General features: G+C 37.4%; 1 protein-coding gene across 3 annotated transcripts in view; it reads left to right on the top strand.

Annotated features, from left to right (window-relative positions):
* Positions 1-14,639, top strand: part of LOC129791129 (LIM domain transcription factor LMO4) — a 141,313-nt gene that overhangs the window by 114,278 nt on the left and 12,396 nt on the right. For all 3 annotated transcript variants that reach the window (XM_055829090.1, XM_055829089.1, XM_055829088.1), the window contains 2 exons: positions 2,773-3,315; positions 4,135-4,288. In XM_055829090.1, coding sequence (XP_055685065.1) covers positions 3,120-3,315; positions 4,135-4,288 — 350 coding nt within the window. In that variant the 5' untranslated portion in view covers positions 2,773-3,119. The remainder of the gene's footprint in view (positions 1-2,772; positions 3,316-4,134; positions 4,289-14,639) is intronic.

The raw sequence follows: 14,639 nt of genomic DNA on the forward strand, positions 1-14,639 counted from the left end.
ATTAGATGCGTTTTACCAACAAAAGCAGGTTGATGATTTTTTTTGTTGTCCTCCTCTCTACCTCTGCACACTCCCAACTTGCCGGGGGCGCAAAAGAGCGTAAGATATGGAAGACCAACTAATTAAATTAGTGATAATACACCCACCCGAAGCCTCACCCTCGAAAATGTTTCTCATAAAACTCAAATATGTGTGTGTAGGATGTATGTATTATATATAACTCCCCTGCTGGAGGCTCCCGCGTGTGTATATGTTCTTGTACCCTAAACCGAGGTTTTTGTTCAATTCAATTAACAAACCCGCATCACTTCTGGCTCGAAACAAACCCCCTACCCCCTGGCAGCGCATGCAATCTCACAAAGGACTCATCTGTTGTCTCATCCACTTTCCACCCCATACCCCGCCGCAATTATAAAAGACACACATAAACTGTATATAGCGTAATCAAACAAATAATTATCTCAATCTGTGTTCGCCGCTGCGTGTGGCAAAAAAGTGGGTGGTGAAATTCAATTTTCCCCCAGGGGGTGGGTTGTTTGAATTGAATTTTTTTTAATACGACAATTTTCCTTTCTACCCCACACCCCCACCACCAGCGAGAGTGCCGCTGAAGAGATTTATCCCCCTCTTTGACGAAAAAAAAGGATGTACATTAAAATTTTCATTCACTTTTTCCTCGTCTGACGACAGACAACTTTTCAGCTCTGGAGTTGCGAAGAGTGTGCTGGGAAAAGTACTATAGATAAGAGATTGGTGCGATTAAATTCACGAGAAAAGAAATATGTGTAGCTTCATAGATGATATTTTGATTATTTTTTAAATTCCTAATGAAAAAATATTTGTTCTTAAGATTAGTTAATTTTTCTTTACTGACTGAAAATATAGAATCGGAAAAATTGGAAAGATACAAAATTATCAATCAAAGTCAATCATAGAAAAGCCTTTAAAAGCCGTCAAAAATATTAAATAGGTTTGCTTAACCCTGCATGATTTCAATCTATAAAAAATTAAATGTTTAATGATCCAAACAACCTTAAAAGCTTACAATGAGCTAACAAAAAAAATTATCTAATCTCTATCTTTAATCTGTTTGCAAATTATCTCTGGTGTTTGCAATTTTCTGTTAGCACACGTCCTCGAAAAAAATAATTTCTGTTTAAGTTGAATTATGGGAAATGGATTGAAGGGGGTGACTGGGGTTGATTCCCAATTGTGGGGTTGACCCCTATTTTCAATTGCTCGCGTGGGTTGATCCGGGACGAGGTCTGAAAAAGCAATAATAAACGCAATAAATGGTGTGGAATGTAACGTCCGTCCACATAAAGAATTGCACTGGATTTTTTTTCTAGTTATACTTTTGCTTTCCGAGCAACCACCCCCAAATTGGAGGGATTCCCGCACTCAACCCTCCACCTTCTGCAATTCAATAAAGTTGAAAATAATTATTTCGCCAATGTTCTCCCTCTCTCTTTTGCTCTCAAATTCTCTTTCTCTCTACACCAATACACCTACATCCCACATAAGCTGGGTGGTTATGTGATAGGACTATTTGAATGCTGGAGGCGAATAAGAGTGAAATAGAATTATTGGGAGATAGAGAAAATATGTATGAATACACTATGTATATGTGTGCTATATGTATATTTAACATCTCGTATTTATATAACAGGCGGGCGCGCTTTAATTAATTTAATTAAAATCCTCTTGTACGAACATTCACTAATTGGCTATTCCTCTCCAGACACACATCATCGTGTTTCTTCCTCCTCTACACATGCAATTTCACATTTTATTTATATACATATGCGAAGAATAAATATGCATGTATATCATTTATTTGTTTGTTTTCATTTTATTTTTTTCCTCGTCCTCCTCCACCTCCCCCCATGTTTTTTTTTATTCATTGCAAAATGCTCAATTTTAGGCTAAATTTTATTAGATTGAAATTGCGCAACATTTTAACAGAACAAAGTCATTTAATAGAACAAAAAATTGTTTTTTAACCTTTGGAATGCGGAGGCCTTGGTAGTTACGTAGAATGCGAAGGTGGGGTCGTTGAACGACCCCAAAAAGAAGGCCAATTTTCTCCCAAACTATACAACCTGGAGTTGTCGGGTTAGTGCCTATAGATTCCTTATATAGTCCTCTTGCACCCTGCACCACAAATTCGCCGCCCTAAAATACTTAGAAGGAGATATTAGGGAAAAACATTTTTCAATCATTTTTCACAATTTCTTTTTGAGAAATTTGCCAAGAAACTGCAATTTTTTTTTCACTCTTGCCCACATTCCCCTAACTTCCCGCAAAGTGATAAATGGCAATATTTCTCGAATATTCTTTATTGTTTTGCACATTTACATGCTTCTAATTATGTTTTATGTTGTTTATGCTCTAAAAAATTTTCCGCAGCATGACCGTTACACCAATTTTTGAATTCCCTTCTTCTACATTTTCCTTAATAACTTTTCTTGTGGTGGTCGGATTGAGCTGAAATTTTTACACAACCTCCTCAGATAACCAAAGAACTTATTTCCAAAAGATGGGAATGGTATCTTATATATTTATGGAGATATAACACGAAATATAGCGCTGGGGTCGTTCAACGACCCCGCTCCGCATTCCAAGGGTTAATCGCGTGTGTATGAATTTGTAGTCGAATAATGAGCAATTTTCTTAAATTGTGATAGATATATTACGCTAATTGTCCAATGATTTATTTCTGTGGAGATTTATCTTTTTTTTTAACAGAAAATTTTCTTCTTATCTTTACAGGTGCCATCAAGGAAAAATCATCGATTTAATATAATTCAATTTTTCTGAAATAATCTAGTATTGAAAGTAAAGTTCTGTAGTTGTTTGGGGTGTACGATTAAGTGAGGAGAGACTTTTTGGACATAAGTTTTGGTGAATTCAGTGAGTGTTGTATAAATTCACTTTTTGAGCAAACAACTGACTATAAGTGATCCATATTGGCGCCGATTAGGGGTAGCCTTAGCAATCGTCCCAACACCGCAACCGTTGTTGAATCTCTCCGTCTGTTGCCGCCAGCGGCTACAGCACCCACCTTTTCCACGGGCGACGGCAATAGAAAATCCGTCAAACTGGCCGCGTCTATAGCAATGAACCCGCACTACCATCCGTACTCGGAGCTGTCTTCACCACATCCCCCCAGTCCGGATAACAACAACTTCCCGCCATTGGCCGGTGGTCATCACCACAATGGCCATGGCCCCTTCATGTCCATGGAGGGGCAGCAGGGATTCCATCAAATGAACAACAATATCGGACCTATCAAACACTGTGGTGGCTGCGGGGGTGAGTTTATTACCTTTCTTCTCTCTTTAATCCTTCTAGTATAAAGAACATTATTATACGGTTAAATAAAATTGGTACAAAACGAAGTGGAAAACTTAAGAAGAAAAAACTTTTAAAACAAATTGAAAATAAACTTAAATTTAAACAAATCTAAATTTGTACCATAATAATAGATAATTAAATGGAAATTGCTATTTAGGTATTGATTTGAACATTAGAAGCTCACAATGGCAGCAGCTGAAGGAGCTGTAATTGATAGACTATATTTGAGGCAATCTGCCTCCATAAGTTGTAAAAGAAAATTATTGTGGCTACATACAATTATCGGAAATAAATATAAGAGCTCTTCCTGAGCTGCTGAACAGCTGTTTAGTTTCTATTTCAATTAATTTGACTGTAATTTAGAGAAGTTCTTTTTAAACTACAAAATTGACACTTAATTACGGGGTAGATGGAACAATTTTCTTTTTCATCTAATTCAGAGGCAGATTCACTTCTTCAGACATTTCATGAATAGAAGATCGATTGTTGGAAACCATTGAGGATGAAAAAGAAAGAGAAACTGAGAAAAAATAATAGAGTAGATTTTCAGATTTCATTTCAATTGCTTTTGCGTTCGAAAGTCGACCCAGAGAGGGTGTACAAGAGATGAGAAAAAAATCAGAAAAAAAAATATAGAATGAGGGGTATCCTGGCGGTCCCTCGTAAATCCCAAAACTAAATTAAATAATTTTTCATGGATAATTCAGGGGGTGTATGTAATACAATACAAATAAATTGATTTCATCTCCTTTCCATCTCTCCCTCAATGTCCAACAGGTAAAATCGTGGAAAGATTCTTCTTGCATGCACTTGACAAATACTGGCACAACTCCTGCCTCAAATGTTCCTGCTGCGGTGCAATGCTGGCCGACCTTGGGACCAGCTGCTTCACGAGAGCCGGGATGATTCTGTGCAAGGCTGACTACTCCAGGTAAGGAAGCTGTCATTCATTTAGTTTACTTTCTCTGTCTCTCTCTGTTGAGAGAGAAAATCGAGGCTATGGGCTTCCAGCGGGGTTCATGAGCGTAAAAAAGAGGGCCACCAAGCAATGAAAGAATGAAGAGTAAATGGATGAATAAAAAAGCCATACCACACATCTCAAATTTCCTCGTGGGAACTTGAAACTCTCTCTCTCTCCTTCAGTGTCCTTATACTTAGGTTACCTCGCAAAGCATACCCCAGCAGATTGATTGTAGGCCTCTATTTAAATTCCTATTCACTAATTTACTCCATAAATTCAACATATTAAGGATGAAAAATTCATGAAAATTAAGAAAACGATTATTTCTTTAAAAAAAAATGAATTTTTCACAAAGTCGAATCCATGAAAAGATCATATTCGTGTCCGATTCTTTGAAAATTCATTAAAAGAATTATACACACAGAAAAATTATTCGTATTAGTCGAATGCGAGTGAAATTTTCGGACATATTCCCAGTCGAGTCGCACTGTCTAATGTAAACAATATAGGAAATACTCGTCATTAACGAATGCGAGTGGCCCACTCACGAAAATTGACAGTTTCACTACGATTTTTGGTCGAAATTTATCTGTGTGTATTAAGCCAGATTTTCTCATTATTATAATATGCTCAGCAATTTTATTCTTCACTTCCTTGAGTTTATTAAAATGACACAAAAATATTAATTTTCATTAAAAAAAGAAAAGAAAGAACTCTGGCTGAATATTTCAAAAAAAATGTTTAAAAAATCCGAGTTAATAAAATATCCTTTAAAAGAAAAAAAAAACCTATTCAGAATAAACTTGAAACTGAAATTATTAGAATTTTTCATGAAATATTCGTATTATAATTATGTATTTAATAAAAATTTCAAATCCTATTTTTCAACTCACTGAAGTGAGATGATCCATTCCTTTCGTACGGACGATTCCTCTGTTGGGGGGTTCAATTCACAACCCCCAACAGGGTTTAAAAAGCAAGAAGGGACAAAAACAAACCCAACCAACCTATGGTAAAGATCAATGCATGCGTTTTCAAGAATCCCACACACATTCTTTCATGCATTTACACCACATGTATTTACACCAAATGTTCGGGTGATGGAACATTGTGCAACGAAGCTGTGGGAGAGCACACCGCCTCGAAAACAATTGTAATACAATAAAATAAATACATAGATGCTGTTGCGGAGGGGTGGTGGGTGGTGGAACACATTTTGGGGGGTTAGCCAAAAAGGGATAAGGTTTTTGTCGTGGCCCACCGCTTCCACACAATGCCTCCGCACTCTCTGTGTGTGTAGTACCCCCCGAAAACGAAATTGTGCGATGCTCACTCCTCATTGATTATTCCGTTCATGAAGTCGTCGGTTTGCACATTTGTGGAAATTTGAATTTTTATCGCGTTATCGCGTCACTCAAGTAAATTGCGAATTATATTGTCTTTTTGTCTCTTCCAACATTATTTTTTTTTTTGTTACTCTCATTCACTTTTGCTGCACTTCCCCAACTGGTTTCTTGCTGTTCTGCCTCTTGGCATTTCCTTTTTTTTTCGGGGACTCTATATAGCTTCTTTTTTGTGTCTTTTGTCTCACCATCCATCTCTGTGTGGGTCTTCCTACACCTTCCGCTCTCCATGGAGGGACACAAACATTGTGGATGAAATGCAAATGGCACTCGGTGCAAAATAAAATGCCAAGAGTGCGTACATTCAATGGGAGAAATTTCCAAGCTTGCAAAATGTGCTAAAAGAGAGAATATTAATTGTATTTTCTGCTGTGAGCCATTAGCAGTTTAGTTAAGAATTGCAAATTTTGAAAGGATCTCAGGGTACCAGGCGTCTCCATTGCACATTACTAATCTTTCTATTTAACCATACAAAAGCCAAGGATTTTTAAAACGATCAAAAAGATTCAAATTTGTACAGTGGGACCCCAGTACAACGACCACTCGGATATACTCTTCACATTCATTATTTTCAATGCGCGAGAGTAGCTCAACCAAGTGGTCGTTGTACTGGGGTCCCACTGTATTGAAGTAATTTTTTTTATAGTCTAGAATTTAATCTCTCGAGTTTTTCATTATTTTCTCAGCACTTTCCTACACTTAAAATACATATAACAAAAAAATATAGGTATGTATGTTCCTATATCCCATTTATGGAAAATCAACTTTATAAACTAATAACTAAAAGAGCAATATTTTCTTAGAATATCGAGAAAATATATCTTTTCTCATATCGTTTTAGTAATTTTAATTAATTGCAAATATACGTATGAAAAGCGAACAGAATACATTGTCGGAAAGGGAAGAACATAAGGCACTAACAATTCCCAATAAGATTCCATAATTGGCACTTTGATGTATCTCTTCAGTGTAGCTAAATCCCCAGCCGGTATTGCAGACGAAGAGGTAAAAAAAAGGCAAAAACGCCCACAAAAATAAATCCCAATTGATTGAAAAACATCAAACCGACAAGGTATTCGCCTCATATTCGTTTCTCTCCCAGGTGAAGTGAGTTCACGTGAGAAAGACTTGGTGAGGGTGTGTGATTGAAGGTGTTCGTGACGAGGTCTTCCAGGTGCGCCTCTTGCCAACTTCTTTCCATCCCCTCACCATCACTATACACCAATTTATCTGACTGTTGAAGCTCAAAACTTCTCAATAGGCGTCACTAATTGGTGACACAAGGGTGCAATGCATCAATACCAGTGCCCTTGAGGGGACTACATATAATGACTAAGGATAGCTTGAAATAGAAATAATTACCAAATACAGGTATAAAGTTAGGTGGACAATAGGGAGATAAAAGTCAATCATAACGCGTCCAGTTATAAGAGTTGGTGTCCCACAACGTATAGAAGTTAGTTTATGCGTTATAATACGATTTGTGATCAGTATTAGTAGGCAAAGTTGATTTTTTTTTTGTAAAATTCAGTAATTTGATGCATAAAAATGGTCATATCTCAAGTTCTATAAAACCTACAGAAATTTCTTGACTAGTTATGGAAAGGTATTGAAATAAGCTATAATCTGACATATGTTTCGATACATTTCAAGGTCACCACTAGAACACAAAATGGCGGATTTTTGTTTCACCAAAACAGATTTTGGCATTTTTTATCATGAAGGAATAGTTCTAGAGGTTTCTGATGTTCTAGAAAGTTGTAGAGTTTTGCAAAACCTTTAATTTGATACCAAGTTGAGCAAAATCGGACAAGCAGTTCAGGAGATATGGCTCTTAGAACTTTTCAAATTCAAGAATTTTTCAAATGGCCATATCTTCTAAACGGCGACATAGATTTTCTTCATTTTCGGACTGGTGAAAGATATTGAGTCAGGCTACAACATATCAAAATTTAAAAGATTTGCCTAATGGGGATTCGGAGATATTGCCCCTTAAAGTTAGGCAATTTTTGTTTTTGTTTTTAGCGCCTCTTGCGGACGTTTTTGGAACTTGGAATGTTCTAGACAGTTGTAGGGCTTCTCAATACCTTTCATTTGATACCAAGATGATCAAAATCGGTCAAGCCGTTCTCGAGTTATATTGAAAAAACACTTTTTGCTTTAGGCCGCCATATTTGCTAAACCGCTTGACCGATTTTCAAGTATGAATTGTCGATGAAAACGTCTCACTGAGCTCTACAACATACTAAAATTTCAGACCTCTAGCTGTAAGGGAAGTGGTTGACAGTATTTCAAAATGGCGGATGGCGGCCATCTTGGATTTTGAAAATGCGAAAAAATGAAATTTTACACCCACATTTCTATAGAAAACTTCAAACCAGAAGTCTCTATCTGTTACCGTTCTCGAGCTATAAGGCAAAGTTTGGACCACCGGCAGGCCGGCAGGCCGGCAGGCCGGCCGGATCAAAAATTTTCCACCACCATTTTCGTAATGTGGGATGTCTAAAACGTGCTCATACCAAGTTTGAGCCCGATCTGAGGTGGTCGGTTTTTCCGACCATTACAATACTTGGTGTTGGCCACGAAGTGGAACACCAACTAATTGACTGAAAAAATAAATTGCAATGAAATTATTTTTTCTCATTTCATTATTGGTTAAGAATACTAGAACTCATCATTTACATATTTTTACATAAGTACACTACACATATACCTTTATGCTTGCAATCAAAATAATAAAGTTTGAATATAAAAAAAATAACGTTATATAATTTTCTGAAATTGAACCATAAGTCGCCAAACATTTGTAGTTGTGCTGATTAATTAAAGACCACTTTTATTTTACACCTTTATTCCACTGATATCACCATTACACATGACATCTCTCATCTGACATCTCCCGAATCATACCGAACCGAATCATACCGAATCTGCACAGGGTGCATCACCACAGTAGTCATGAAAGAATTAATAACCTAAATTTCCGTTTGGGGCCTAGCATATAAGTTTTCAGATTAAAGCGAACAAAGCGAGAAAAATAAATGGAATAAATTTATTAAATTGGAACTTTGGAGACAAAGTAATCTACAAAAGAGACGGTCGATAAAATCGAATGGAAAAGGTCAGAGGTTTTCGTATTCGAGAAAGACCAAAAGAGTGACCAATATGGAAGGTCAGAGGTGATTTTTTGCACTTAATTGCGAGGTTGAATGCGTGAAAGAATGCAATTAACGAAATTTCTTTCCACCTCTACTTTTCGGCAGGGGTGGAATGAATGAAATTTCAATTTGTGCAGAGTAATTTGGGAAATTATATTTTTAGGGGCAAAGGGTAGGAAGTCCTAAAAGGGTTTTTTTTCGGGGAACCTCCTGTTCCGTCATGTGAGGGTAAAAATTATCCATCACACAATTTGCGACACATAAGCAAATCCAATTTAAAACAGAGTGCCTCTTTTCCGTCCGCCGCATTAGGCTGTCGTACATGCTTGTTTTTTGGACAAAGTGTATTCTATTAAAACACAAAATAGACACAAAATATACATACATGTAGGACTTCCTTCTCCATTAATTGTGAAGATTTTCCACAAGAGGGAGTTTTTTTTTGGTTCACTCGCTCACACTCAATGCCACATATCCCATCATCCTTTTGGTGAGGGGTATCTCTCTATATTGCCAAGTGTATACATATCGGGGACGTAAATCAAACTAAAACTCGCTCACAAGTTTGTTTTTAATTTAAAATCCAATTTGTTGGAAACAATTCAAGAGAAAATTGCACGCCTCAGCCGCGAAACATTTCAAATGCGAGCACACAGAGAGCATCCACCGAGATGGAAATCAAATGAGATACACATTTTGGAGAGATGTACGACTCTGGTTTGTTTGCTGTGGACAGTTCAAAACAAAATTGAAATGAGGAGGATTTTCCGGTGGTTTTCCTGAAAAAAAAAAACAGCACTTCATGTATGGCGATTTTTTAAACAAAAAAATACATATAGCCGAAAGTCCCGAAAGTGGGTGTCGATGTAGCTTAGCTAGGGGATGTTTTTCCCACGCTAAAACTATTTGCAGAACATTTCGCAATTTTCATCGTCGCAAAAAGAATTTTAAATCCTTGATTTTGAGCGCTTGCAATGAAATTCGGCGAAAATGCTCGTGGACTGAAAATTATGTACAAACGGGCACATCGACCCCATTCATACATAATATTCCACATAAAAAAGAAGAATTATCCAATAGAAAGTTTCTATTTTAGAGGAAACAACATAATTTTAAGCATACAATAATGGAAAAAACTAATTAACTATTTTTAAACTCGAAATTAAATTTAAAAGTGTTTAAAGTACTCAACCAAATTCAACAATTCTGTTCTCCAATTACAACATACCTAATTGCCTCATTTCCTACCAATTCTCTGCTCAATTCTGTACTTTTCGTTTTTAGTTCTTTTTTTTTGCTTTTTCTGCTCAACCACACACTTCTCCCGCAAAACTCTGTCCTCCTGACCACGCTAGCACTCTCTCTGTGTACAATTTAATCAGCACATGGTCTTAGTACCCATTTCCCAGCACCTCGTGGCTGTAGCTGGCCGAGACTCACACATTAAAGCCAAAAGATTGCAAAGTGGCAAAAAATCGATGTGGGGTTTAGCAGCAAAAATATGAGAGACAAATTGACATTTGACAAGACTGAGGAGGGTGTGCAAAAAAGAAGCCAAGATTAGATTGGAATGGTTGCAAAATAAATTCTTCCCCAAGCCCCTTTTCGTAATAAGAACATGAAATCCTTAATGGGTGGGAGCAACATAAATGACAAGAAAATGACGTATTGAATCATGCAGACTCATCCCTTCCAGCGCATGGGAGAGGTGTATGTATGTATATGTGTGGAAGCTCATCTGTGCTGCTAGGGATTATCCCCTAATTGGATGAAATCAGTGCAAATAATCATTAAAATTTCATCTAACACATTGCTCGGGCGCGTACTTTACAGAGAAAATTGATTCGGGAGACCCCTTTTTGAGCGCCACACGCACATCCGCCTCAAAAAGTCCTAGGAAAAGCTCTCTCTGCCATTAGGGGGTGGAGGGGAGTGTGGAAGCTCAAAGCAATTGGAGGATGTTCGTGGAGAAGTCGTGCGTGTGTGTATTTATAATTGCTGCTGAGTCTGCCGAGGCACGAGAAGCCACTCATTGGGGGCTAAAATGCCGGTAAATAGATAAGGGTAGATTCCACCCTCTGATTTCAATTGCTACAACGTACACCATTCCCCAAGACAATTGAGATTCACTGTAGCTAGAATTGATTAATTTTTGCATTATTCTTCCACGGTTCTAGCAATGGTTATACATAATGGATTTGTGGGGTTGATTGCGTTGTTTAATTTAGGGTCTTTTAGCATTTATTTGGAGGTTATAGGCCAGGTGGGGGAAGATTTAACAAAAAATGTAGAGCAATTAAAGTCGTTGGCCTAATAAAAACGTCTAAAACAACTAAAACTATATAAAAATTTTAAGATATATTTAATTTTTAAATGCTATACACTATATTCTATGATCGGAAGAATATTTTTTAACGTATACCTACACATTATATTGAATGCTAATGATTTATCCAATTCAATATGTTATGTACACAGCCTTTGAAACGATCCTCCAATTATATTTTTCCACTGACCAGTTGAACTTTTCCCAATTAAAAAGCAATTTTTGTACAATGTTCCTCCAATTTTTGTACCTTCCCAGACTTTTAGTTTCCGTTGACCGATATCTCCACAAGGGTGCTGTATCCTTTCCCCTTTTTTTTCTCATTGAACTAAGGGTGTATATTGTGAATTAAATCAGATTGACTTTTCACCCTCATGCCACCCTGCAAAACAATTCCTCGTGCTTCCACATATAGGTACTATCAAATATCTCTGACACCCCCCACATCCATTCGGCTTCGCCAACAATTGAAATAAAATGGAAACACAATTTTCAATTTTCCATTATTTTCTCTCACTTCACGTTCGTCTTCCCTGTCTCGCTTTCCCGCTCAATTTTCCTCTGTTTATTGGAAGTTGCTGCGAGAATTGCTTGGGAGGAAAATTGGGGAAGTTTCCGGCCCACATCCCTATCACCTCATGGATGAATTTGCACCCCCGCCTCCGTGTGCCCCGGTGATATAATATTCCAGGTACAACGATGAAGCAATTGCGGAGGTGGGGTATGGAAAGTACTGTGAGAACAGTGAATTCAGCCATCTTCCAATTATAATTGTTTTATGCACAATTTGCGAGGCATGAATTCTAATTAAATTAACGAAACGAAAACGATACAAACTATGAGTGGTGGAGAAAGTGGTGCGGATTGAGCGAGGTGAAAGGGGTTGAAATAACGGAGTGAAGGGCTTCGGCTATGTGTTTCTCCAAATTGGAGGGTTGTTTTTCACCAAACTACAGCTCCTCTTACCCCAACATTTCTTCTCCCGCTCTTTCCCTCTCGCACCATTGTACGTCTTGCTAACCCCCCCGTCCCTTATTTGGGGGATGTTTATACATAATGAGAGAGAATTGCTCCAGAGGACGTAGTTTCATTTTAATTTGTTTCACACGCTGCTGCTTCATGCCTTATAGCATGTGCGGGCTTTGTATATATATGTGTAATAGCATCCCCGAAAAGTTATATGGAGAATGGGCAGTGAATGGGGTGGTCTGCGAATGAAGGGTGGCAATTTTCGTGGTACTTTAATTACATTAATTATTAACCATAATGTAATGCATACAATGTCATAAATTTTACCAGCACTATCACGCAAATTTTCACGTCTTTTATAGCACAAAAAGTGAGGGTGCATTTTGCCAACTAATAGGTGCACTTTTGCCTTCAGCACTGTGCATGCAATGCCAAAGTTTGTTATTACATAAAAGGGTTATAGGGTCAAGATCACAGAGAGGTTTATAGTGAGAGAGAGAGAGAGAAAGCTTTCGAGGAAAATTCAATCCTGATTTTGTGATGGAAAACTCAAAATTAGGAAAATTTTAAAATGAAAAGACACCAAAATATATTAATTTGTAACCCAATTATTAAATTGTTAGTTCTATTAATAGAAAGAAGAACAATAGAGGCGTGGTTTATATTATACATTATTTAGAAATTCTCTATTTAATCTTATTCAAGTTGAGAATGGAAAATCATTTTGACTTTCCTGGAATATTTTATAACCCCCATCAACATTTTCCATGTTGTGTATACTTACCATGATATCAAAAGTTTCAAAATTAATAAACTGCCTCCATAGCTCTTATCAATTAAATAAATAATTGAACAAATTGAGACTCTAAAAACATCTTTCTTTTTATAGTTTTAGTTATTTAAAAAAATTTAATATTGAAAATATATTTTTTACAATTAGAGAAATTATAATGTGAATTTATGAGTTTTTTTTGGGAGTTTAAAAATTCTGTCTGTTGCGTTGAATCTAGGATAATTTAGTAATGTGAATTCCTTTAAGCAATAAACCGCCTTTTGTGTGACATAACCCAATCAAGCCTCAATAGATCCCATAGAGAACCTCCCAATTTGTCATTCACCATGCCCCTTGTCTCTAAAAGTATTTGTGGTGAATGAAATCATCAGGATCCAGCCCTGGTGACGTGTCAAGTCCGGGTAGATTGGTGCAAGAGGGGTGCCTGACGAAATCCTCCGTCTCGTCTAATTGTAGCATCCCCCACTACCGCTGCCACTTCGGAGGTGCGATGATGGTGGGTTTGCCATATCTAAAGTATAATAGTGCCGGAGGACGTTTAAATCCTTGATTAACGAATCCAATTAGAGCGCTTGTTTTGCCAGGCAGCCAGGCGGCTGCGATGACGAGGCGACCCGGGGGGATGAGGTTGGTGCTCGAAGCCACCGAACGGGGGCTTGTGGGAGAAGTTCACTCAGGCGAACGATTGTATTTTAACTAACCACCCATCGGTGCCACCTCATGTGAGGGAGCGTGTGTGTCTGCATCATAACGATGAGCACTGTGTGGCAGTCGCTGGTGGTGGAAGCGAAATTGGAAATTTTAACCCTTACCCCAAAGCGACATCAAAGTGTGAACCTCAGGCTGGTTTGAGGGGAAAAGGGGGCCAACATCTTTTGGGGGTGTGGGTGGTTGCTTCTTTTTCCCAAACTGAAAATACTGTATTCAGATCGATCTCAAAACCCCTCCTCCACTCTCGAAGGGTGTTTTTTTTTCACCCCAGCTATAGAACCCCTATGGGGCTCCAGTCAGGCCACAAATATTTTTCAATTGCGTGCCTTACAGAAATGTAGACATTTTACATTTCACTTGTATCTGGGAATGGGGAGCAAACACACACTTACAGGGTGTTTCAGTTCAAGTGCAATTATTTTTATTTCTATTGTGGAAAGCATTTCTTAATATAGGATTTTTCCAAGAGAGGGAAATGTTGTGTCTTTTTGTGTTTGGTTTTATTTACCTCAAAGAAGTTCCTATTTGTGTTTATCATCGCTATAAATAAATTTAGTTATTTATTTTAAAAATCCATGAAATAAAATAAAAGAAGGCAGTTAAAGGAAACACCCTTTGGGTAAATAAACTCCAATTAAAAATCAGATTAAATTTAACAGACTGAGGGAGTAAATTTTTGCATGATTAGTAGGGTGAGTTTTCTGCGATGTTCGGTATAAAAAAAAAGTTCTGGAAACATCAAAAGAAATCATTTATTCAATACACACACAACATGAAATAGAAAATGATTCAATTGATGCTCAATTTAGAATTTTGTGATTTTTGACACGAACAGATTTTTATCATTTGAAAGAATTTAATAATAAAAACAAATCACAGCGCAATGGCATCATCAAAAGCGGCCAGAGAAGCAACTTTTCCGCGTGCGGAGATTTTCTCTGAAGTGTGCGCTGATGGGAAA

This window comes from Lutzomyia longipalpis, chromosome 2, assembly GCF_024334085.1.
Source record: "Lutzomyia longipalpis isolate SR_M1_2022 chromosome 2, ASM2433408v1".
NCBI classification, from domain to species: Eukaryota; Metazoa; Arthropoda; class Insecta; order Diptera; family Psychodidae; genus Lutzomyia; species Lutzomyia longipalpis.